Here is a 24,413-nt window from a genome sequence, read left to right as displayed (position 1 = left end):
TGTGGAACAGGAGATTCACATCATGGATGTGCAGCATCCGTACGATGCCGTCATGCCATTCTGATGGATGTTTCCAGTACCTTGTTGAATCTGTGCCATGAAGGATTAAGTTAATTCTGAAGGCAAACAGAGGTCCAACCTGTTACTAGCAGGATGTGCCTAATAAAGCGACGTTTGTAGATCTCACAAGAACAGAAAAAAAAAACAGCATTTGTTTTAATTCCATTTTGTTTATTCAGATAATGTGAGCTTTTACAGTATTATGTACTGAAAACAGATCATTCTTTTGCTGTCACATCTCAAAGAAACAAATTAGATCAGCTGCTAAAATGTACAATTACTCAATGCTCCTCTGGTAAAAATAATACATGTAATACAATGTTATACAAAAATAAAAGCACTCAACAACCCTGTAAATGCATCACAAATCCTTCTCTTCACAGCCACTGCTGCTTCTTTATTTTAAAAACACTTAATATTCTTTTGGCACCAACAGATGTCATATTAACAGACAGAATAGGGTATTGCACAAGGCTTCAACCTTTCTTATCACTTCACAGTTGGCAGACACCGGAGTTTGACATTTCCACAAATTCAGCTCCAATCAAATTTACCTCCCTTCTCCTCCCACCTAAAATAAATATTAGGCTGTCTGTGTTGCTTGCTCCCCACACACACACACACACACACACACACACACACACACACACACACACTAACACCCACGCACACACGCACACACTAAAATAAATAGCAAGGAGATCTGGCCTGATGCAGATGTATGTCATGGTCAGGTCATGTCCATATAAACTGTCAAAGCTTCGTGTCAGCAGTTCATCGTCTGAGCAGCGAAGGGTGCAGCTCTGCGTCATGCTACAGCGCTTCAAACGGCCCCGTCTTCAGCAGCCAGCCAGCTGTCAGAGGACTCTCAGTGCACTTGACAGGCTTCATGTAAGTATTTTGTCAACATGTAAGTGGCAGAATTAGCCTTCTCACTCTGTGTGTATGTATGTGTGTGTGCGAGTGAGTGAGAAGTGAAAACCGGACAGTGATGAAGGGCAGTCAGCTGCTGCTTAAACCAGACTCTCCCCGATCCTCTCGCCTTCCTTTCTCCTTTGTGCGAGATGAAAAAACAGATCACTGTCAGCAGGGGGAGAAGGTCCAGCAGAGTAAAACAAATATTGATTCCTAGGTATCTGTTATAGTACCTGCTGGATAAAGCTCTGTGTGTCAGGTCTGGCTGTGGCGCAGATCTCGCAGCCGGGGCGAGATGGCTTGTTGATGAAAGTGCACGAGGGACACGCCCACTCTGTCTGCTGAGTACACACACATGTGGAGTTCATTTAAAGCTATATCAAAAGTAATAATACTGCTCATCTATAATGTCTGTGCTGTCAAGGTGTTCATTATTCGTAATGAACAAATTCACCATTATTTTTCTTGCTGGGAACTATGGTTTGAAAAATTAAGCAGATTTTGCATCAACTGTAGTTTGTGGGTGGGGATTAAGAGCCCAGAGCCCACCAGCACTGACCTATGATTGCATGACAAAGATAATAAAGAACTCTTCCCTCCTGTGATGCCTACTAGGGGTAACTCTTGTTTCTCTATTCTGAACAGAGCAGTTGCTGTCATATTGTCGGCCAGCTTCCAGGACGAAATGACTGGGTCTGTTTATACAGCTTACTAGAGCCATTAGGGTGCAGGGGAGTTAATTAAGTTTAGCATCCCTGTGTCCCTGCAATGTCAGAAGCATCCTATATTAAACACATACCTGTGTTTTACTCGCTTTGCTGGTATGATCATTCAGCTGCAGCTTCTCAATGTCGAGAACATCTTTGATGTCACCTGGTCTGTCGCTCCCTCCACCTGTACCTGCGGACAACACAATGTTAAACTGGCTGCATCTACATCCAGCTTGAAAGATGTTCACACACCTACAAAAATCCCAAAATAAAGAATTGTAGTTTTTGAATAATATCTTAAGGTTATTTAACAGCCCCACTCACAAATTCCTGACAGAACATGTACCGCGCAGTATAATTCCTACATTAGGAATTGTTGTCCTGCAGTGCTGATTCAGGTTTGACGACTCTTAAACTGTAGGGATTGTTGGGTTTCTTGTATTTTCTACACATAGATTCCCTCAAAAGACAGCGAGTAATTAGAATAATTAATCTAATAGCACTTTATGCTCATCAGTGTCAGTGGTCATCATGCTTTTCAGCAATTTAGGTGTTACGCAGTCTGGCTTGGGTTTCAGCGTAGTACCATCATATGTATTTCCCTTCTCCTCCTGTCATGCTCCTCTATTTGCTCCTCCATCATCAGTTTCACAAATGGGACTCTGTATCTTGGTGCTCGGAAGCACTCGATTTGGTCGATGCCAAGCGTGTGGAGGGGTGTTCATCTTTCTTGAAACAAAGGTCTATGTTGGTGTTTCGGACACCAACGAAATAGGATAAAACAGGCTGGCAGTTAAAAACTTGGACAGTTAAAAGCTGGTTGCAAATCTTCTGCAGTCAGTAACTAATCTGGAAATCACACGAGACTTTAAAGTGTACACAGGTGACTTTCTACTAGACTTTATGCTTCCTTGACCACAAGTTTGAGACGCAGTAAACCCAAAAGATGATCAAGTCAGCAAACATTGCTCCGGTGTTCGGTCACAGAATGCTGGCTGCTCTGCGGCACAGCTTCCTCTACGAAGGCTTTCTTTACCCAATGAAATGAAACTAATTATGCAATAACTTCCAACATCCCCCTGATTCAGCAGCAGGAAAGGTTCCGTTTATATCAGCATTACCTCACCACATCAGTGACAAAAAGCTCTAAAGTACTGAGGATGGTTAAGGTGGCTGCGACTGACTCTGCTAACAAGTGTTGTTGTTGTTACCTAGCAGGACCACAGCAGTGCACTCATGCAGATGCAACCGAAACATCATCATCGCCATGTATCCTGAACTCACCCTGGTTGTTGTGGGGAAGCCTCGAGGGGAGGGTGTTGTAACCCCTCCAGTCCTGGGAGGTGGGCCCGTTGCCTGGGGGGAGGGGTGTGGTGAGTAGGGCACTCTCCAGGTCCTGCTGGAACAGCTGGCGGGTAATCCGGGCTTGCCGGGCAGAGATCAAGTATAGGTACGCTGTATCACCATCCTTCTGCACCCCGTAGGAAGCTAATGACCTCGGCTCGGTGCACAAACACTGACCGATCACCCAGCGCTGGACGCGAGGATGGAAACCGTACTCGAGAAATACCTGAAGAAGAAGAAGAAAGGAGGAGGAAGTCAGTGAGTGCAAATTTATGATCAGCTACGTTTCCAGCTGTTGTAACCAGCAGTTTTCTGACCTGTTGCTTGAGTGCAGCCACAGTCATGTAGGGAAACACTTTCACTGTGACACAACAGGATGACGAGACATCCTCCACCACCACAGATAAACTGCAACACAGATATGGCACACAGGTAAGCCGTGGAAGACACAGCAGTCATAATAATGGCCTTGAATAGCCCCACACAGCCAAAGGTTTCTCCACCTCCTCACCCGATTTCCCCATCTGCGTAGTTTTTTTCTGACAGCTGTATCGTCAGCGCCGCTTTCTGTCGAGCCAGCGCGGATGCGTGCTGTGAAGCAGCTTGCGTGTCACCGGCTTCGATTGCCCTGGTGAGCTCCAAACACAGCTCCTCTGAAAAGCACGGGACAGCAATTAAACGTGACATTATTACAGAGAGAGAGAGAAAAAAAACTATGGCGACAAACATGGATGCTTACCGCTCAGCGGGAGCGAGGCTGAGCTCCACTGCTCCTTCGCCGCTGCCGTGTTGTTCTGTTTGCCGTCTGATTCGTATGTATCCACATTTGCAACTGTCAGAGGAGAGACGGAGAAGTTTGTCACTGAAGTGCTTTACAACGCCTTGAAGTCAACACATACCAAGTTCAGCCAATATCAGCGTTTACACTAGCTGCACCGGGTTGATAAAGATCCGATGCCTGCGTACGTTTATCACTAAGCAACATAGCAAAAGCATACAAAAAACTAACACCCTTTAACAGTTGGCCCAACCCAAACGATACTTTATCTCCTCCAACGAACATATGTAATGTTGCTTTGATTTGATTCCAGCTTTTACCATTAACCTCAGACAGAAAACGTCTAAACTGCTTTTTCTTTGACTTCTCACAGCGTAAATTATGTTTCACAGACACAAAAAAATTTAAGGTGCAATATGTTTACAGTATAACAAAGGTCAGTAATTTGCCCTTATTTACTCTGTTTGTTTATACAGAGTCTTTTTAACGGTTTCACAAATGGTTTTATTCTTCCCCTTTAACCTGAGGTAAACCCTATTTTCACTTTTTTATGAAAAGAAAAATGTAATAAAAGTATGAGGGGAGAAAGAGACTGGCAAAACGGGTAGAGAAAAAAATAGATTGTTCATCAGCATGCCGCCACCAGAGGGCGCCTCAGTTTTTATTTCTTTGATGGATTATCAACATTAAATCAATTCTTTACAAACAAGAGCTCTCAGAGGGCTATACTGAAACTTTAATGTTTTATGATGTTTTTATTACAACATGCTGACGTCAGCATTGTAAATATGGGTATCAAGTGTAGTATATTCATCTTTTTGAGTCATTGTGAAGTTATATAATGTTATATTGAAAAAAATGTTTTAAAGAAAAAAAAAAAAAAAAGCTTATGTCCCCCAATGACCAATATATTGCTTTACAGTTTTTTTTCCTAATTGCTGTGACCCTGACCTTTGACCTTGAAGCATTAAATACTAGAATAGTGTATTTTATCATCTTCACCCACATGATTGGAGCCCAACTGACTGAAATCTTTGGCTTCTGTAAGCTGTAAAAACTTGAGATTTTAACATCTATTCATGCTTTGTGTGACTTTTGCGAAGCTTTATGGCGTCATTGTGACGTCGCAGGGTGTTGTATTGAAAAAATTTCAATTGTATTGTACAGCTCTCCCCATGCCCTTTCATATGATATATTACTCAATATGGGTTCTTGAATTTTTTTTTTTTCCACAGTCATTTAAAGGTCAAGGTTAGCCAACCTACGGTAGGTACTCATGTCCCCCAAGGCCTACTATGTTGTTGCAAAATTTGAAGATGATCCATGAAAAATTGTGGCTAATTTAAAGTTTGTACTGATTTCCACATTTGGTATGACCTTTAACTTGACCTGATTTCGGCATCTACCATCACAGGAAATTTGAAAACGATATCTTGAAAACTCAGGACGCTAGACTGCTAGGAAACAGACAGACCGATTACATACTCCCTCCCTTCGGGTGGAGGCTTGAAAGCATTTTGTTTGTTGAACTGTTACAGCAAAAACTGAGTGCAAAATGGACCAGCGCCAGTCAAAAAGCAGAAGGGGAACCTTTACTCAGCAGATATTTGGGTGAAAGTTGAACTGAGTTTTCAAATTGGAGCAACACAGCGAAAAAACAATGCGTCACAGGGAATAGAATTGTGAAATACACTTTATTGGGTACGTCCTCTCAAGCCACTCATTAACAAATATCTAATTAGTTACAGCAAACATGGCAAAACCTGTTTGCTGCAACTAAAATCGACTAAAACAGGTTGCTGTTTGCTGGATTTGCTTTAGTATAACTGTGCAGCAGCTGTGGTTTAAAATCCACAGCTCCATGTTTTTAGGCATGGTCAAGACGACCTGCTGAAGTTGAAGGAGTCAAGTGACTGCATGCTCACTGGCTGCTTTGTTAGCTACACCTTTTTCAACTGTTTGTTAACACGAATCACAGGACAGGACCTCGGCGCATTTTGGTATGTAGACACGGTAGAGATGCCCTGCTGAAGTTCAAACGGAGTAGGGTGATCTTAGTGACCTGGACCTTGCCGTCGATATTGGTGCTGGTATTTCAGAAACTGCTGATCTACTGTGATTTTCACACACCGCTCTCGATCACCCATCTTAGAGAGACAGTGAGTTCACCGTACTCAAGAGACCTCCACAGTCAATCCAAGAGCACCTTCGGGATGTGCAGCCGGCAAATCTGTAGCAACTGTGTGATGCAAGTTAATGTAAGGTGTACCTAACAAAGTGGCCAGTGAGTATACATAATTGTGCAGCAGCTGTGGTTTAAAATCTCAGAACAACAACCGACAAAAGGCCTGGTTTCAGTTACTGAGTCACCATCTTTAGTTCTAATGCTACTAAAATGGATTTTTGGAAAGGATGTACAACGTTGTTTAATGAGTATTACATTTATATTTGACTGACATAAACCATTATTCATTTTATTGGAAATAAAGAAAAAATTGTCAAACTGACCTCTGTGTGCCTCTCTTAGTGAAGACATCATCACGGTGGCCCACTCCTCGGCCTCTCGGTCGCAGCGGAAGTTGAAGCGGATGCAGTCATGAGGCGGAGCAACAAGACGCATCTCATGGCAACGAGAGGACTTGACCTCATACTGCACGGAGCGCAGGTCAAACTCTGCGATAAACTGAAGGTAAAAACACAAAGTGATGTAAGAAAATTTCATCCCTATACATGAGCTGAAGTGTGACAAATGAATCTGAGACCCAAAAAACTCAGTTCCAACACCAACAAGTCAAATCACTTTCATTTGCATCCACCTGACTAATTGTTTAATATGTCAAAAAAACACCTCAAACCTGAAAAGCTGGGACTAACGAATGTTTAGCATATTAAAAAGAAAGACCCTGATTCTCCTTTGCACTGAACAAGAGCTGAGGGGAAAAAAAACAAACAGTAGATGCAACAGATGCAAACTGCAATTCTCTTTGGAGGACTATCACAATTTAACAGAAAGGAAACAATCCCCTGATACATGGCAAAATGAAGCATGTGAAATCCTCGCTTTGACAGAGAAAGACGTGTCACCAGTGAGTGAATTTGGCAGCAGAGATTTCTTTTACACACAATCTGTCTTGGAACATTCACTGTGGCAGTGGGGAGTGGGGGGGGGGGGGGGGGGGGGGGGGGGGGGGGGAGATCTTCAGGGCACAGACAAAAGCCGGGAAGATGGATTTCCCTTCTGACGGAAGGAATGCATGTAAATTGTCTGATACGATAACGCGGGGTGCCCGTTAAGTCTTTGAGCTGAGACAGACGAGCTAAAAGAAGTTGAATCAAGACGTCTCTCGGTAGTCGAGGGGGAAATCTGTCAAGAGTGGAGATGCAAAAGCAAATTCAGAGCCTGTCACAGTTCAGGCAGATGACACAGTGAATGTGACAAACAAAGGGCAGATCTGGGAGTTAAGTTAAGATGTGGCCGGTCAGACACTGGGCAAAGTGAGGTGAGCTTAAGCATGTGTGCCTTTTTTGTTTATTTTAATGCCAGTATTGAGAAGATTAAACTTCTTTTGGTATTGAAATGTCTTTTGTGTCCCACAATCTGCTGATTGATCCTTTGATTGTCAAAAAGTAGTAAAAAAAAAGGCACAATTATGTGAAGCCAAACAGCTTTAAATGGCTTGCTTTGCCAGATAAATCGTGCAAAAATACAAGTTTAGTGTCACAGACTGCTTAGAGTTGGTCGGTATTTAAGTATTTAGTATTTAAGATCAAAGCTTTATTTAAACTGAACAAGTTACTGTTACTGAAAGAGAGACAATAAAACATAAAAACAAGCAGTAAATTTGAAAAATGACTGTATGTCGTGTTCGAGTCTGAATGGTGGTCCTTTGCTGCATGGGCAAAAATCGTCCAAAAAAATGTGTATAAATATCATATCATAGATCTACCGTTTCATATTATGCTCCATGATTTATTTCATGGTGTCACAAATTACATTTTGCGGCAATACTTTTTAATTATTTGGATGACGGAGTGCAGGCTTGCATAGGTAGCTCTGAACAGCAGCAGGACCATCCGAGACAAATCGAGGAGCTTGCTCCTAAACGAGGGGCTGACACACACAGACACACACACAAACACGCCAAACACAACAGGTTCAAACACCACAAACCACACAAGAATCATGGGAAAGAGTATGGAGACACTTCACGAATGAGAAGCACTGAAAACGCGAGAACTAATCAGACATTAGAAGTTGAAAGTACTACGCTTACATTTGGTGTTTTATACAGCACCGAGTTAGACGTTGAGCCTGTAAACATTCATTTCTTCTTTCTGCTGCTCCATTTAAGGGTTGCCACAGCACATCACCCACCTTTATCTCACCCTATCCCTACCATCTTTCCCTGTCACATCTATCATCCACCATACATCCATCAATCTCCTCTATGTTCTTCTTGAGCGTGGCCTCCTAGACTCCCCAATGCTCATCCCTGTCCAATATGTGTACATCCACATCACTGAAAGAGTGTCCACTGGCCTACAGGTGTAAACAGACTGCAGAGTCCTGGCCTGAAGAGGTAGTTGTGGGTTCTGTGTTGTTCCATAGCCAGAGGTTGTTCGATTGTATAAACCACAGCAATCCTCCTGGCGCTTACTTTTTAATCGGGTCAACCAAAGAACCATCCAACAGTGGACACTCTTAGCTTGACAAAGCTAATGGCTCAGTGAAAACAGGACAGCAACATCCTTCCATGTATTTCAAAACACTGGTGGTTGCCTGGAGACTGTACTGTTTTTTTGTTTTTGTTTTTTTCACATTTTGTGACGGATGGTAACTTGTGATTAAATGGTTGCCCAGAGTTCACCTGATAGGATACAAATTTTGTGCAAACAGTCGCAGTCTGACTTGGACCGACTGCGATCCAGGCCTGGCTTACGCCCGTCTCTAAAATGATTATTTTCTTTTCTTACTTTTATTCTTATTCATCATTTTAGCCAAACTCAAACACCTTTATATTTACCGATTGTGTTCTGATCAGTATTGTGCATATTCAACTATCAGCAAATACACAAATTAATCATAATTCTGTGTTTAACCCTTAAACTGTTTCTCTTGTTCAAAAGTATAATCTGTTGGTGACGCAGTTCTTCATATTATAAAATGTTAAATAATATCATATCCTGGGGTGCCTGATGTTTCCCACCGCCATCTTCGCCATCCTTTTTCCAATATATCCACTATCCCTCCTCTGCACATGTTCTAACCAACTCAGCCTTGCCTTTCTACATTGTCTCCAAACCGCTCAGCCTGAGCTGTCCTTCTGTTGTACTCATTTCTAATCCTGGTCACTTCCAATGAAAATCTCATATATCTTCAACTCCGCCTGCTGTCTTTGTGTTAGTGCCACAGTCAGCAATCTGTGACACAGTGGTAAAGCGGCAAGGTAAATGCACCTCTGTGCTCAGTGTGGTTTTCCTCATAAGCCATGCTGTTATTTTTATCTGTCATTACGAACTCTCCAATCACAGGAGGACTTGACATTAAGGTTAGTCACGCCATTAACTGGCTAACAGAATGACTAAAGTTTCTTCTTCTGCTTAAGCCACTGTTTGAATCATTTGGTGTAGAATACCAGTGAAAACCAGTGAATAAATACAGACTTCCTACAACACACATAATGAGAAATGACTTGGCTGAAATCTGCATGTTTGTTCAGATGACATGAGGATCGTGGAAATTCCCACCTGCCATTTTGCCATTAAGATTTGGAGAGTTTACCACTATAAAGGACTTCCCCCGTGATGCTGTTAGGTCGTGGAAAGGCCGAAAATGAAAACGAAACTAAAAGTTTTAGTAACTACACTACTTCTCCGTTAAAACAACAATGTGAGGCTTTTTAAGACCCCCCTTTGAAAAACATACTGTTTGGTAATAAGGACGACACCGGGGTGGGAATCTGAAGGCTCTGCTAAATATCAGGCGCTTGATTGTCACAGTGGATCCTGGTGTAAACTGCAGGAAAGAGTTTCTGTTGTTCTGAGATTTGTCGTGCCTCAAATTGAATCCACCAAGGTGCACATGTCGTACTATGAGATCCGTAAAACTGCGCGTAAAGGCCTTTTGTTGATTAAGAATATAAATGTCACTTAAAAAGGCGTTTGTGCGCACACACACACGTTTAGGCTGATAACAAAAGCATTTGTTCTAAACATACAGGTGTGTGTGTGTGTGTGTGTGTACGCTTACCACACTGCGGTTTCCGCTTGTATCGCGTAAAGCCAGTCGGAACTCTCCGGCCCGGCTCGGGTCCATGCTGAGCTGCAGGCGCAGAGCCTCGCTGCCCGCTCCGGGCAGGTACAGCGGTCGGATCCCGGAATGGCACACCGAAACACGGACGGACATTAAAACGGTACTGCAGCAGGCGGTAGGTGCAGGGCCGCCGCATGTAGCCTGTGGGGACGAGGCAGGAATCGGGGCTGGTGGAGCCCAGCCGCCCGAGCTGAGAGCCATGTCGCGGACACCAGGGACGGGTGCGGCTCGGTACTGCTGCCCGCTTCTTCCGTGGGGTTTAACAGGTCCACCGGTGTTTAAAGAGAGCGCGTTTTATCACGGGGAGGCTCTGGCTGTCTCCGCGCCTCGCAAATTCTTCCATGTCTACCCGAAGCCGAGCGACAGAAAAACAAAACAGGAAGCTGAAGAGTACGACTGTAAATCTTCTCCGTAAAGAAACAGCGACTTCAATTTTAAAGCGCAGCACAAGGAAGATTGAAAAAACACACTCGGATTAAAAATGAAAAATATTAATCTCTAATCATCTCTAATAAATAATTATATATCTAATATTAATCATACTTGCGTTCGCTTTGTGTTATTTATATGCGCTGTTCAGAAAAAGAAAATTAAAGAAACAGTCATCCCAGTAGGCTATAAGTCATTTAAGCTTTATGGATGTTAACACCCTTTACTAACCCCTTATTAATTCCCGAGTTGGGAAATTCATATTGATGTAGCAGCATAACAAAGGGTTGAACCTAGGTGAACCTACAAGCACTGATAACCTTGAACAGTAGAGAGGGAGAGTCTTTCTTAGACATTTTCTTCTAAGAAAAGTATTAACCTTCTTCTAACCTTTGTGCCACGATGAATGCTGTTCACCTTTCAGACCAAGAAGCAGTTGTACTGATCCCGTGGCTTAAACATTCAGTGGCACATACCACATGGCACATAAGTTGTTGTCCTGTTTGTTCCTATTTATGGAGATCTGTCCATCCATAGATTAATTAATTTAGTTTGGTTCATTGGTGTGAATCTGGTGCCTTATTATGAATGAATAAATAACTAAAAAAACAAATCATAATTATTTGTTTAAAACTTCTCTCTAAATAAGACTTACAGATCGCACACAGAGCCACTAAGAGAAGATACTTTAAAATGCTCTGTCATGCATGGTCGTGACCAAAAGTTAATACACAATGCAGAAGTAAAGCATCGAACTGTACACTGGAGTAAATTCAAGAAGTCTGTCCTTTCAGCACAGGGTCTGTTAATAAGGCACATATTGCCTGATTCTGTGCACATCTAACTAAAGAACAAGTCCTTTGGTAAATGATTCTGCTCACATCAAGCTGAGAAGGAAGAAAAGACTCAGCTCACCTCCCCCACACTTCTGTTGGTCTGAACAAAGTAAAGAGGGTTACAGTAATATGTGTCCTGCAGGACATCAATTCAAACATGTGGAACATGAAGCAGTTAGCGTATGGAGCCCTGGCAAGACGAGCAAACCAGATCAAGGACGAGCTCAGACAGGCAAGAAAAACTATGTTTACGCAGAGTTGTAATATAGGGAGCATAAACCAGAGTTAGTTATGCTGTCTTTGTTGTAATATCTTTAACCTTTCCCTCTTCTACAGGGAGTGAGAAAACCCTACAAAGAAGTGATAGATGTCTTCCAGGGTGATTTACACGGGGCAGGAATGAAACCTCTGACATTTGTCAGACAGGTAAACTCGGACCTTTACACAATGTGTAAACTCATTACGTTTCCTTTGAGTAAGGATGTCCGTGTTGCGCTTTTTCACAGGTTCTTGCAGCGTGTGTTTACCCGCCGCTTATCAACAGCAACAATCTGCCACTGGATGTAAGACAGAGGGCCCAGAAGGAGCTGGGGAGATGTGTTGGAGGGAGTGTAGGTGAGGGCAACGTATGCGGTCTAATGATGTGGAAAAAAATGAAAATGCTGTATCTGCAGTAACTGTGTGGTGGCAGAAATATCAAAAGACCAAAACCCCCAAAACAGGGCAGATGGCATCAAAACTATCTACAGAAACAGATCTACAGAGCTTCAAATGGTAAAAATGGAATCGGAGAATACCTTTAAGGCTTACTGTAATTATTGTAAGTCAAATTAAACTTTATTGTCAGTTCTGCAATGTACAGGACATACACAGCATTGAAATGCCGTTTCGCCCACTGTGTGCAAATAGAACAATTGAAAATTCAGTTCAATTAAAAAATAAAATAAAATAGCTGTTTATGTATAAAAATATGAGGTTTGTAAGGATTCTTAAAGCTACATACACTATTGCAGTTTTAAAGCATAAATAATTTTTTAAGTTTTTTAATTCATAAAGTTGGGTGAGAATACCTTACTTTCCTTGTACATGCTGCCGTTGGGATTAATATTTAAAAAATATAACATTTCCTTCCACTGTTACGCCGATGACATACAGATTTATTTTTCTTTGACATCGGATGTCTCTACTTCTCTGCAACCTCTATTCAACTGTCTAAAAGAGGTCAAAACGTGGTTATCGCGTAACTTTCTTACATTGAACGAGATTAAGACGAAAGTTATAGTTTTTGATAGTCACACTCCGCTGGACCAACTACCTTGGACCAACCTTGGTGTTTTCCTGGACAGCTCTTTCAAACTCGAGAAACAGATCTCCACTGTGGTAAATAACAGTTTCTACCAGCTGCGTCAGATATCTAAAGCAAAGCCATACCTTCCCTTGAAGGATCTCGAAAAGCTTATTCATGTTGTTATCACTTCCAAATCGGACTATTGTAATTTCCTCTACTCGGGCCTCCCATATTCTCCTCTTCACTGGCTCCAGTTAGTTCAAAACGCAGCTGCGCGTCTCTTAACTGGTACTAGAAATTATGATCACATCACACCAGTTTTAGCCAACTTACATTGGCTCCCTGTTGAATATCGTATCAATTTCAAAATTCTCTTGCTTACCTTTAAAATTCTAAACAATTTAGCTCCCACCTATCTATCTGAACTCCTCCATTTGTATAATCCTAATAGAGCACTAAGATCGTCCAATCAGATGCTCCTGACGCAACCGAGGTCGAGTCTGAAGTCCAGAGGAGATCGGGCCTTCGCTATCGCTGCACCCAGACTCTGGAATAACCTCCCTCCTTATATTCGTTCCTCCGAGTCCATCCAGTCTTTTGAATTGCCTCTTGAAACTTATTATTTTACTCTGGCTTTAGTGGCTAGTTATGCTGTTTACTCATATTGTTTCGTGCCCTCCCTTTAACTGATTTTATTCTAACTGGCTAATACTATTGCTCTGACTGACTGTGAAGCACTTTGGTCAACTTTGTGGTATTACTATAGAAATACATTTTGAATTGAATTGATTTGATACACTTAAAACAACAGTAACAGGTCTCAATAGATTACAAATGAACTGCGCAGAAATGCTGTCGTATTCTGGCATCCATGTTTATACATAAAAGTCTCTATAGGAAGCATATGTAATAATAATAAAAAAATATATTCAGATGTAGTGTTAAATAAACTATAGGCTCATATAGACAAACAATATAAATACAATGAAATGTATATGTCTTATAAAACGTTTTTTAAAAGCCATTTTATGAATTCAAATCTAGGCAGAAATAATAATACAAAAAGTCTGCTTTGTTTTGCCGGATCAAGTTGTAAGTTTGTTTTATGTGAGTTAAAGTCTGTTTTCATTCTCTTCAGGTTCATATTCTGCTGCAGCTGGTATACCAGAAATCGTCCACAGCATCTCTGAATTCATAAAGAGACGAGACGGAGGAATTCCATCTCACCCCGAGAACATTTACATCAGCCCTGGCTCACAGTGGTCAATCTCGGTAACTCCATGATTACCGACATGCTGCATACATGTGTATGTGCTTTCTAATGGATCAACACAATCTCTCTTTTCTGTGCTTTCTAGAACATTCTCAATGTCTTAGTGAACCGTGAGGCTTCACCCAGAACAGGTGTGTTGATTCCAGTGCCATGCTACAACATAACCGTGTTGTCCATAACGCAGTTGGGTGCAGTCACCGTCCCTTATTACCTGAGTGAGGAGCAGGCATGGGCGCTGCAGGTGGAAGAGCTGCAGCGAGCGCTCGAATCTGCAAAGGGAGTCTGTAGTCCTGTGGCTCTGTACGTCATCAACCCCGGAAATCCAGCAGGTATTTATTCCAGCCAGTGTGGGGATCGTTTACTGTATATGTTTGGTCTTTGTGTTACAGGATGTTACTTGTTTTTATGCCACACTGCCTGTAGGTTATGTTCAGAGCCAAAAATCAGTGCAAGAGGTGATCCGGTTTGCTTGGGAAAAGAGGCTCTTTCTTCTGGTTGATGAGGTGGAGAAGCTATTATCATCCATGCAAGCATATTTTAAAAACTGAATGCACCTGTATAAATGAACTTATGGATGTTTACATGTTGCATTGCAGCTCTACCAGGACTGTGTTTATGGGGAAAACTGTGAGTTTGTCTCCTACAAAAGGACTTTGAGCGAGATGGGGCCTCCTTTCTCAGGCACAGTGGAGCTGGCGTCCTTTCACTCAGTGTCCAAAGGCTTCTTGGGAGAGTATGTGTTCAGTCCAGATGTGTATCTGGTTTGTAATCGATGATTCTCACAAAGCTTAAGGCAAAAATTAAACTGAAATTTAAAGAAATAAAGCAGTCAAATAAGCAATCTCTCTACAAGATCAAAAAGATGAAGACGTTGGTATGCTCAGTGATACTTATAAGTGCTATTGTTCATTATTTGCACAACTACACAGATGATTAGGATTTTTAAAAACTTATGCACCAAACTTTCCAAGTTTATTAACTGCATTACAAATATTCTTTTTCTGTATTGTTGTGTTTTAAGAAATCTTATCTTTAAAAACGCAAATGTGGCATAGGCTACTATCTACAGTTTATGCTTTTTTCAGAAAAGAAGCAGCCAGGTTAAAATGCTAACCAGTGAAATGGTTACCCTGATACTGGCGGCAGTTAGTGGCACCTCTCAGCCTTCTAGTAGATACACCTATAATGTCATTTAAAACTCCTACATCACTTTGTTCTCGAGTTATCACATTCACAAACTTGGGTGTCCATGTTGTCTGTCAGTCTTTTATGGCTGTTAGGTAAAAACTTCCAAAGTTGATTGCATTGCATGACTTGCATTGTGACAATTACACTTTTGTGTTTAACATATATTTTCTCTGTTAATTGTAGAAATGTCTTTTTGAAATTCATGCAAATTAGTGCCAAATGTGCTAAAACAGCACGTACTTTGGACATTTTCTTTAGACTGGTATGAACAAAGAGATCATTAACCAGTCTCATTGTAAGTTTAAACACTTCTTATACAAGCTAAAATGCGGAACTTAAGAGTATCATAGGTGTAACAGTGATGCTGCAAGGAGCAAAGGTTAGTGGATGAGTGCAAAAGAGAGGTGAAGAAGAGAGTGCAAGCAGGGTGGAGAGGATGGGGATGCATTTCAGGGCAAGAGTGAAAAGGAAGGTTGTGTGTCCAGTATATCCACTATCCTTCCTCTGCACATGTCCAAACCATCTCGGCCTCTAACTATGTCTCCAAACTGCTCAACCTGAGCTTTCCCTTTGATGTACCGTTGTTGTGAGCTGGCAGGCAGGAAGTAAAGAAGAAATCTTCATAGCATGTAGTACGGACGGGCGTGCAGAGGGTTGGTGTGTCAGAGGAGGGTGGTAGGGATAGTGTGAAATGAAAAAAAAAAATCTAATTTAGTGACAAACTGGTCATTCACTGAGAGTGATCATGAGAAGCAAAGCTCCAGAACAGCTACGTGTTTTTGTTGTCTCTACATGTAAGTCTCTTTCATCAGGTGTGGTCTCCGTGCTGGATATGTCGAGCTGGTAAATCTGGATCCTGCTGTCATGAAACACATCCACACAATTTTCTCCAAAGATTCTTGCGCACCAGTTTTAGGTCAGATTGCCCTGGATCTGATGACGGACCCTCCAAAGCCAGGAGACCCCTCGTACCCGCTCTATAAACAGGTTGGACCTGAGAACTGTACTCTTGTTTAGCTGAGGACGACCAACTCCATGTAGTGCTGTAGCTGTTTTTGATAAAGAATTTGCCATTTTCCTACAAGCTGATGTCTTCTGCAGGAGATTGAGCACATCAGGGCTGTGCTGGTTCATAACGTGAAGAGAGTCCACGAGGTTATCAACAGCCTACCAGGATTCAGCTGCCCACCCCTTGAAGGAGGATTGTTTGCGTTCCCCAGACTGAACCTCACTCCAAAAGCCGTTCAGAAAGCCAAGGTTACAGCAGAAATGCAAGAGGATGTATTATATAATCGGTGCTGAAGCCCTTTGAACTTTCTCCTGGTTCATGTTCCTGAAATGTGTTTTTGTTGTTCTCCTTGGATATTTCAGGAATTAGGACTGCAGCCAGACACATTCTACTGTACGAGACTGCTAGAAGAAGGTGGAGTGTTTACCAGTCCTGGTTGGGAGTACGGACAAAAGGAGGGCACCTACCACATCAGGTACAATACAAGTCGGACACTCTTCAAAATACCCATTTGAGAAATTATAGATATTATATAAAACAAGTTTATTTTTGGTATGAAACAAAAAAATCAGTTCTATTGTTAAAAGAAGTCTGTGTTTAGACTGCAGACGGATTCAATTCATGGTCCAAGTCTCAAAGTCTTTTTTTCTTTTTTTTTGTTTCTGCAGATTTTGCATTGCGGCCCCTCAGGACATCATGGAGGAATTACTGAGACGCCTGAGCAGCTTCCACATGACATTTATGAAGGATTTTTCTTAAAGAAAAAGGAAAAGTTTCCTCTGGAGTTTCATTTGTCTGTAATCCCATAACTCTATATAGAAAATCAAACCATTTTTGAAACAGCGATGTCGATTTTAATAAATATGACGTTTATTGCATACAATCTTTGGTCAGCCATCTTTTGTAACTACCCATTAGAGTAAGAGCCAACTTCAGCTTTTCGGAAAGCAACTAATCATATATTACAAGTTCCAAATTCAAATGAGGCCTTACATCAGCCATCCTTAAAAAAAAAAAAGCAGCAGACTATAGTGTGTTCTTTAAAGAGTTCCTGATAAATTCAGTGATTTCACAATGGACTCCAGCACTAAAACAGCAGTGCCTTCCTGCCTAACTTTCCTCCAGCCCAGAACAGCTCTACTGAACACCAGATAGTCACTGTAGCTTGAGCCACTCAGAGCCTCTTTGGCCTGGACAAACAGAAAGGACACGACTCAGTAACCGCTTATCAAACAAAAATATGGCAAAATTTATTATGGTGAAGACATCTCACCTTGTTGACTAGTGCTCTGTTCTGCAAGCTGTTGTGGAAAGGGTCTCTAGTGAGACAGGCAGCTACAGACAACATAGGCAGAACACATCTAAACATGCTACTTAGGACTAATATTTTGCCCAGCCGTGGGTCACATGACATGCAGGTGACACGATCCCCTAATGGAGTCAGTCTTTCGGTCTTGTCCAGGACTCCTGCAAAACAAAAGTGCATCAAAGCAACAAGTAAAGACGCGTAAAGACGCGTAAAGACGCGCTTACCTATATCTTGTAGATTCCGGACAGCGTCTCTCACAGACTCTGGCTCTGGGCTGTCCAATACTTGGGATAAGAAATCTACAGCCTACAAGCACCAAAAATGATAAGCCATTAATAAATATAAAATGGAAGAAAAATTTAAATACAGATACAAGAAAGAACAGGGAAAAAATGATTCCAGTACCTTTGAGTTTGGACTGTGGATTTTAGCCTGCACTACTAAACTCTCAAGTGGGGTGCGCAGGATCTCAGGGATGGGAAAGGGAGGCAGGGACTCCAGCTGTTTTCTTGAGAAAAGGTGGTAGGACTGTCCCGGCTGACACCGGCCTGCTCTCCCTTTTCTTTGTGTAACATTTGAACGGGAAATCCAAACTGTATCCAGACAGGACACCTGGGAGGGAAATAAATAAATAAAGATAATAAATAAATACTTTTGCTGACATTTTCCTGGAATAAAATGAAATGCAAATACTAACTTTAGTCCTTGGGTCATAATTCTGTTCTTTGTGAGTTCCTGCATCCACCACATGAACAATGTCATCTATTGTAACTGAGGTCTCAGCAATGTTTGTGGCCAGGACAATCTTTCTCTGTCCCACTTGGGGGCGCTGGAACACAGCCTGCTGGTCAGCCACTGATAAACTTGAGTGCACTAAAAGAAAAACAGAACCAAATTATAAACTGGTTATAGGTGGGGAACCTTTTTCCAGAGGCCAAAAAGCAGGCCTCTGGAAATCCATCTTCTTACTTACAGGGCAGGATCATCTGGGAGCCAGAGGAGAAGTGCGGTTTTTCCTCGAGCTTCTCTTGAACGGCCTTTATGTCCTGCCATCCCGGGAGGAAACACAGCACTGCACCTGAAGAATGAGGGGAGAGGAGTTGTTGTAAAATATGACTCAGCCCAAAATTTCAAACACTATTATTTAAAGTGAATTAACAGCTTGGTAAAATAGGCACCTGGTTCTCCACATCTGTCAATGTGTTCAATGACATCCGCGACTAAATCAAGATCTGGTGTGGCATCGTTCTAAACAAGACAAGATGCAGAGCAACTCATGAGTTTGGAAAAAAAAAAGAGAAAATGTTTGAAAAACAAAAATCTGGCAGACATGAGTTCCACCTCTTTGTCCGTCTTCACTCTTTCTGGGACCTGACACCGACGCCCCATCTCTTTTAGTACATCTTCCAGGTACTTGTCTCGTACTGGGTGCATGAACCCCGGCACCTTTACGATCGGGCAGCCTCCAAAGTACTGAGCCAGCCTCTGGTTGTCCCCAGTGGCACTCATGAGAACGACCCACAGGTCAGGGTTCTCGTTCAGGCTTGTGCGCAGCAGAGCCAGCAGCAGGTCTGTGTTTATGTCTCTCTCGTGGACCTCGTCAACCACCACGTGGCTGATTCCCTTCAGGGTTGGGTTTGACTTCAGCTTCCTTTGCTTTAGTATAATTGTGCAGCAGCTGTGGTTTAAAATCTCAGAACAACAATCGACAAAAGGCCTGGTTTCAATTACTGAGTCACCGTCTTTAGTTCTAATGCTACTAAAATGGATTTTTGGAAAGGATGTACAATGTTGTTTAATGAGTGTTACATTTATATTTGACTGACATAAACCATTATTCATTTTATTGGAAATAAAGAAACAAAATTGTCAAACTGACCTCTGTGTGCCTCTCTTAGTGAAGACATCATCACCTTCTTCTAACCTTTGTGCCACGATGAATGCTGTTCACCTTTCAGACCAAGAAGCAGTTGTACTGATCCCGTGGCTTAAACATTCAGTGGCACATACCACATGGCACATAAGTTGTTGTCCTGTTTGTTCCTATTTATGGAGATCTGTTCATCCATAGATTAATTAATTTAGTTTGGTTCATTGATGTGAATCTCGTGCCCTATTATAAATAAGTAAATAAATAAACAAATAAATAACTAAAAAAACAAATCATAATTATTTGTTTAAAACTTCTCTCTAAATAAGACTTACAGATCGCACACAGAGCCACTAAGAGAAGATACTTTAAAATGCTCTGTCATGCATGGTCGTGACCAAAAGTTAATACACAATGCAGAAGTAAAGCATCGAACTGTACACTGGAGTTAATTCAAGAAGTCTGTCCTTTCAGCACAGGGTCTGTTAATAAGGCACATATTGCCTGATTCTGTGCACATCTAACTAAAGAACAAGTCCTTTGGTAAATGATTCTGCTCACATCAAGCTGAGAAGGAAGAAAAGACTCAGCTCACCTCCCCCACACTTCTGTTGGTCTGAACAAAGTAAAGAGGGTTACAGTAATATGTGTCCTGCAGGACATCAATTCAAACATGTGGAACATGAAGCAGTTAGCGTATGGAGCCCTGGCAAGACGAGCAAACCAGATCAAGGCCGAGCTCAGACAGGCAAGAAAAACTATGCTTACGCAGAGTTGTAATATAGGGAGCATAAACCAGAGTTAGTTATGCTGTCTTTGTTGTAATATCTTTAACCTTTCCCTCTTCTACAGGGAGTGAGAAAACCCTACAAAGAAGTGATAGATGTCTTTCGGGGTGATTTACACGGGGCAGGAATGAAACCTCTGACATTTGTCAGACAGGTAAACTCGGACCTTTACACACTGTCTAAACTCATTACGTTTCCTTTGAGTAAGGATGTCCGTGTTGCGCTTTTTCACAGGTTCTTGCAGCGTGTGTTTACCCGCCGCTTATCAACAGCAACAATCTGCCACTGGATGTAAGACAGAGGGCCCAGAAGGAGCTGGGGAGATGTGTTGGAGGGAGTGTAGGTGAGGGCAACGTATGCGGTCTAATGATGTGGAAAAAAATGAAAATGCTTGTAGCGCAGGACCCCCAAGGTGGAGCACATAAACTCACCGCACACAGTTATCAGAGCACGGAATCTTTATTGTGTGACAACTACTACTGTGGTTTCGGCCCTTGGCTCCGGACACAGGCACTCCGTCTCGCTGCCACACCTTCCCAGCCAGCTTTCACCGACAAAAAGCAGACACACCCAGTCAGTTGATGCACCTGTGCACCTATTCTCCCCGCTTCCACACCGCCCCATGAGCTCACTGTGATGCTTTCTCCGCTGCAGCAGGCCAGAGACCACGCCCCCGCCACAATGCTGTATCTGCAGTAACCGTGTGGTGGCAGAAATAGAAAAAGACTAAAACCCCCAAAACAGGGCAGATGGCATCAAAACTATCTACAGATACAGATCTACAGAGCTTCAACTGGTAAAAATGGAACTGGAGAATACCTTTAAGGTTCTTAGGGTAACTACAATCATTGTTAGTCAAATTAAACTTTATTGTCAGTTCTGCAATGTACAGGACACAGCACTGAAGATCCGTTCCGCCCACTGTGTGCAAATAGAAAACATCAAAATTCAATTCAATTCTAAAATAAAATAAAATAGCTGTTTATGTATAAAAATATGAGGTTTGCAAGGATTCTTAAAGCTACATACACTATTGCAGTTGTAAAGCATAAATAATTTAAAAAAAAGTTTTTTAATTCATAAAGTTGGGTGAGAATACCTTACTTTCAGTCATTCACTTAAAACAACAGTAACAGGTCTCAATAGATTACAAACAAACTGCGCAGAAATGCTGTCGTACTCCGGCATCCATGTTTATTATATACATAAAAGTCTCTATACAGGAAGCATGTCTAATAACAAAAAAGAAAAATAATTTCGATATAGTGTTTAATAAACTATAGGCTCATATAGACAAACAATATAAATACAATGAAATGTATATGTCTTATAAAACGTTTTTTAAAAGCCATTTTATGAATTCAAATCTAGGCAGAAATAATAATACAAAAAGTCTGCTTTGTTTTGCCGGATCAAGTTGTAAGTTTGTTTTATGTGAGTTAAAGTCTGTTTTCATTCTCTTCAGGTTCATATTCTGCTGCAGCTGGTATACCAGAAATCGTCCACAGCATCTCTGAATTCATAAAGAGACGAGACGGAGGAATTCCATCTCACCCCGAGAACATTTACATCAGCCCTGGCTCACAGTGGTCAATCTCGGTAACTCCATGATTACCGACATGCTGCATACATGTGTATGTGCTTTCTAATGGATCAACACAATCTCTCTTTTCTGTGCTTTCTAGAACATTCTCAATGTCTTAGTGAACCGTGAGGCTTCACCCAGAACAGGTGTGTTGATTCCAGTGCCATGCCACAACAAAACCGTGTTGTCCATAACGCAGTTGGGTGCAGTCACCGTCCCTTATTACCTGAGTGAGGAGCAGGCATGGGCGCTGCAGGTGGAAGAGCTGCAGCGAGCGCTCGAATCTGCAAAGGGAGTCTGTAGTCCTGTGGCTCTGTACGTCATCAACCCGGAAATCCAGCAGGTATTTATTCCAGCCAGTGTGGGGATCGTTTACTGTATATGTTTGGTCTTTGTGTTACAGGATGTTACTTGTTTTTATGCCACACTGCCTGTAGGTTATGTTCAGAGCCAAAAATCAGTGCAAGAGGTGATCCGGTTTGCTTGGGAAAAGAGGCTCTTTCTTCTGGTTGATGAGGTGGAGAAGCTATTATCATCCATGCAAGCATATTTTAAAAACTGAATGCACCTGTATAAATGAACTTATGGATGTTTACATGTTGCATTGCAGCTCTACCAGGACTGTGTTTATGGGGAAAACTGTGAGTTTGTCTCCTACAAAAGGACTTTGAGCGAGATGGGGCCTCCTTTCTCAGGCACAGTGGAGCTGGCGTCCTTTCACTCAGTGTCCAAAGGCTTCTTGGGAGAGTATGTGTTCAGTCCAGATGTGTATCTGGTTTGTAATGGATGATTCTCACAAAGCTTAAGGCAAAAATTAAACTGAAATTTAAAGAAATAAAGCAGTCAAATAAGCAATCTCTCTACAAGATCAAAAAGATGAAGACGCTGGTATGCTCACTGATACTTATAAGTGCTATTGTTCATTATTTGCACAACTACACAGATGATTAGGATTTTTAAAAACTTATACACCAAACTTTCCAAGTTTATTAACTGCATTACAAATATTCTTTTTCTGTATTGTTGTGTTTTAAGAAATCTTATCTTTAAAAACGCAAATGTGGCATAGGCTACTATCTACAGTTTATGCTTTTTTCAGAAAAGAAGCAGCCAGGTTAAAATGCTAACCAGTGAAATGGTTACCCTGATACTGGCGGCAGTTAGTGGCACCTCTCAGCCTTCTAGTAGATACACCTATAATGTCATTTAAAACTCCTACATCACTTTGTTCTCGAGTTATCACATTCACAAACTTGGGTGTCCATGTTGTCTGTCAGTCTTTTATGGCTGTTAGGTAAAAACTTCCAAAGTTGATTGCATTGCATGACTTCCATTGTGATAATTGCACTTTTGTGTTTAACATATATTTTCTGTGTTAATTGTAGAAATGTCTTTTTGAAATTCATGCAAATTAGTGCCAAATGTGCTAAAACAGCACGTACTTTGGACATTTTCTTTAGACTGGTATGAACAAAGAGATCATTAACCAGTCTCATTGTAAGTTTAAACACTTCTTATACAAGCTAAAATGCGGAACTTAAGAGTATCATAGGTGTAACAGTGACGCTGCAAGGAGCAAAGGTTAGTGGATGAGTGCAAAAGAGAGGTGAAGAAGAGAGTGCAAGCAGGGTGGAGAGGATGGGGATGCATTTCAGGGCAAGAGTGAAAAGGAAGGTTGTGTGTCCAGTATATCCACTATCCTTCCTCTGCACATGTCCAAACCATCTCGGCCTCTAACTATGTCTCCAAACTGCTCAACCTGAGCTTTCCCTTTGATGTACCGTTGTTGTGAGCTGGCAGGCAGGAAGTAAAGAAGAAATCTTCATAGCATGTAGTACGGACGGGCGTGCAGAGGGTTGGTGTGTCAGAGGAGGGTGGTAGGGATAGTGTGAAATGAAAAAAAAAATCTAATTTAGTGACAAACTGGTCATTCACTGAGAGTGATCATGAGAAGCAAAGCTCCAGAACAGCTACGTTTTTTGTTGTCTCTACATGTAAGTCTCTTTCATCAGGTGTGGTCTCCGTGCTGGATATGTCGAGCTGGTAAATCTGGATCCTGCTGTCATGAAACACATCCACACAATTTTCTCCAAAGATTCTTGCGCACCAGTTTTAGGTCAGATTGCCCTGGATCTGATGACGGACCCTCCAAAGCCAGGAGACCCCTCGTACCCGCTCTATAAACAGGTTGGACCTGAGAACTGTACTCTTGTTTAGCTGAGGACGACCAACTCCATGTAGTGCTGTAGCTGTTTTTGATAAAGAATTTGCCATTTTCCTACAAGCTGATGTCTTCTGCAGGAGATTGAGCACATCAGGGCTGTGCTGGTTCATAACGTGAAGAGAGTCCACGAGGTTATCAACAGCCTACCAGGATTCAGCTGCCCACCCTTTGAAGGAGGATTGTTTGCGTTCCCCAGACTGAACCTCACACCAAAAGCCGTTCAGAAAGCCAAGGTTACAGCAGAAATGCAAGAGGATGTATTATATAATCGGTGCTGAAGCCCTTTGAACTTTCTCCTGGTTCATGTTCCTGAAATGTGTTTTTGTTGTTCTCCTTGGATATTTCAGGAATTAGGACTGCAGCCAGACACATTCTACTGTACGAGACTGCTAGAAGAAGGTGGAGTGTTTACCAGTCCTGGTTGGGAGTACGGACAAAAGGAGGGCACCTACCACATCAGGTACAATACAAGTTGGACACTCTTCAAAATACCC

At 41.9% G+C, this 24,413-nt stretch overlaps 4 protein-coding genes across 7 annotated transcripts; 2 read left to right on the top strand and 2 right to left on the bottom strand.

The window, feature by feature from the left end:
* Positions 1-210: 210 nt before the first annotated feature.
* LOC100703491 (ranBP-type and C3HC4-type zinc finger-containing protein 1) lies at positions 211-19,495 on the bottom strand. Of its 4 annotated transcripts, XM_005476378.4 has the most exons (10): positions 19,377-19,495; positions 10,058-10,939; positions 6,316-6,490; positions 3,769-3,861; positions 3,541-3,682; positions 3,347-3,437; positions 2,970-3,255; positions 1,775-1,875; positions 1,209-1,316; positions 211-1,113 (listed from the first exon to the last, which is right to left on the bottom strand). In XM_005476378.4, exons 2-10 carry the CDS (start codon positions 10,319-10,321, stop codon positions 1,063-1,065), a joined length of 1,311 nt encoding a protein of 436 aa, XP_005476435.1. In that variant the 5' UTR covers positions 10,322-10,939; positions 19,377-19,495; the 3' UTR covers positions 211-1,062. The 4 variants fall into 4 exon arrangements, with proteins under 4 accessions (XP_005476435.1, XP_005476436.1, XP_005476437.1 ...); XM_005476379.4 differs by lacking the exon at positions 19,377-19,495 and having other exon boundaries at positions 1,209-1,313; positions 10,058-10,956; XM_005476380.4 differs by lacking the exon at positions 19,377-19,495 and having other exon boundaries at positions 1,775-1,869; positions 10,058-10,956.
* LOC100703768 (alanine aminotransferase 1) lies at positions 11,402-17,239 on the top strand. Its single transcript, XM_019348105.2, has 11 exons — positions 11,402-11,617; positions 11,722-11,811; positions 11,892-12,000; positions 13,812-13,945; positions 14,032-14,275; positions 14,370-14,449; positions 14,543-14,679; positions 15,947-16,121; positions 16,236-16,391; positions 16,506-16,618; positions 16,812-17,239. Exons 1-11 carry the CDS (start codon positions 11,543-11,545, stop codon positions 16,900-16,902), a joined length of 1,404 nt encoding a protein of 467 aa, XP_019203650.1. The 5' UTR covers positions 11,402-11,542; the 3' UTR covers positions 16,903-17,239.
* On the bottom strand, positions 16,882-19,467 carry LOC112842908 (putative ATP-dependent RNA helicase DHX30). The gene is made up of 9 exons (XM_025900448.1): positions 19,463-19,467; positions 18,794-19,130; positions 18,631-18,700; positions 18,426-18,530; positions 18,150-18,325; positions 17,858-18,064; positions 17,677-17,758; positions 17,417-17,610; positions 16,882-17,333 (listed from the first exon to the last, which is right to left on the bottom strand). Exons 1-9 carry the CDS (start codon positions 19,465-19,467, stop codon positions 17,184-17,186), a joined length of 1,326 nt encoding a protein of 441 aa, XP_025756233.1. The 3' UTR covers positions 16,882-17,183.
* A 139-nt stretch (positions 19,496-19,634) lies between the features above and the next one.
* LOC109195664 (alanine aminotransferase 1) lies at positions 19,635-22,428 on the top strand. Its single transcript, XM_025900593.1, has 7 exons — positions 19,635-20,070; positions 20,175-20,264; positions 20,345-20,453; positions 21,576-21,709; positions 21,796-22,038; positions 22,133-22,212; positions 22,306-22,428. The coding sequence occupies exons 1-6, from the start codon at positions 19,996-19,998 to the stop codon at positions 22,166-22,168; spliced, it is 687 nt and encodes a 228-aa protein (XP_025756378.1). The 5' UTR covers positions 19,635-19,995; the 3' UTR covers positions 22,169-22,212; positions 22,306-22,428.
* Positions 22,429-24,413: the final 1,985 nt, after the last annotated feature.

The sequence above is a fragment of the Oreochromis niloticus genome, linkage group LG18 (genome assembly GCF_001858045.2).
Source record: "Oreochromis niloticus isolate F11D_XX linkage group LG18, O_niloticus_UMD_NMBU, whole genome shotgun sequence".
NCBI classification, from domain to species: Eukaryota; Metazoa; Chordata; class Actinopteri; order Cichliformes; family Cichlidae; genus Oreochromis; species Oreochromis niloticus.
The sequence above is the reverse complement of the archived record's forward strand: the minus strand, read 5'-3'. Positions and strand labels throughout refer to the sequence as shown.

Coding starts and splice junctions, on each gene's coding strand:
- LOC100703491 (XM_005476378.4), bottom strand. CDS start 10,321: ATGGCTCTCAGCTCGGGCGGCTGGGCTCCACCAGCCCCGATTCCTGCC. Junction 1,317..1,774: donor GCAAAGCGAGTAAAACACAG/GTATGTGTTTAA, acceptor GTGTGTACTCAG/CAGACAGAGTGGGCGTGTCC. Junction 1,114..1,208: donor CACAGAGCTTTATCCAGCAG/GTACTATAACAG, acceptor TCTCGCACAAAG/GAGAAAGGAAGGCGAGAGGA.
- LOC100703768 (XM_019348105.2), top strand. CDS start 11,543: ATGTGGAACATGAAGCAGTTAGCGTATGGAGCCCTGGCAAGACGAGCA. Junction 14,450..14,542: donor TCTTTCTTCTGGTTGATGAG/GTGGAGAAGCTA, acceptor GTTGCATTGCAG/CTCTACCAGGACTGTGTTTA. Junction 16,392..16,505: donor AAGCCGTTCAGAAAGCCAAG/GTTACAGCAGAA, acceptor TGGATATTTCAG/GAATTAGGACTGCAGCCAGA.
- LOC112842908 (XM_025900448.1), bottom strand. Junction 18,065..18,149: donor ATTATGACCCAAGGACTAAA/GTTAGTATTTGC, acceptor TTTCCCTCCCAG/GTGTCCTGTCTGGATACAGT. Junction 17,759..17,857: donor TCCACAGTCCAAACTCAAAG/GTACTGGAATCA, acceptor TGGTGCTTGTAG/GCTGTAGATTTCTTATCCCA.
- LOC109195664 (XM_025900593.1), top strand. CDS start 19,996: ATGTGGAACATGAAGCAGTTAGCGTATGGAGCCCTGGCAAGACGAGCA. Junction 20,071..20,174: donor TCAAGGCCGAGCTCAGACAG/GCAAGAAAAACT, acceptor CCTCTTCTACAG/GGAGTGAGAAAACCCTACAA. Junction 21,710..21,795: donor GCTCACAGTGGTCAATCTCG/GTAACTCCATGA, acceptor TGTGCTTTCTAG/AACATTCTCAATGTCTTAGT.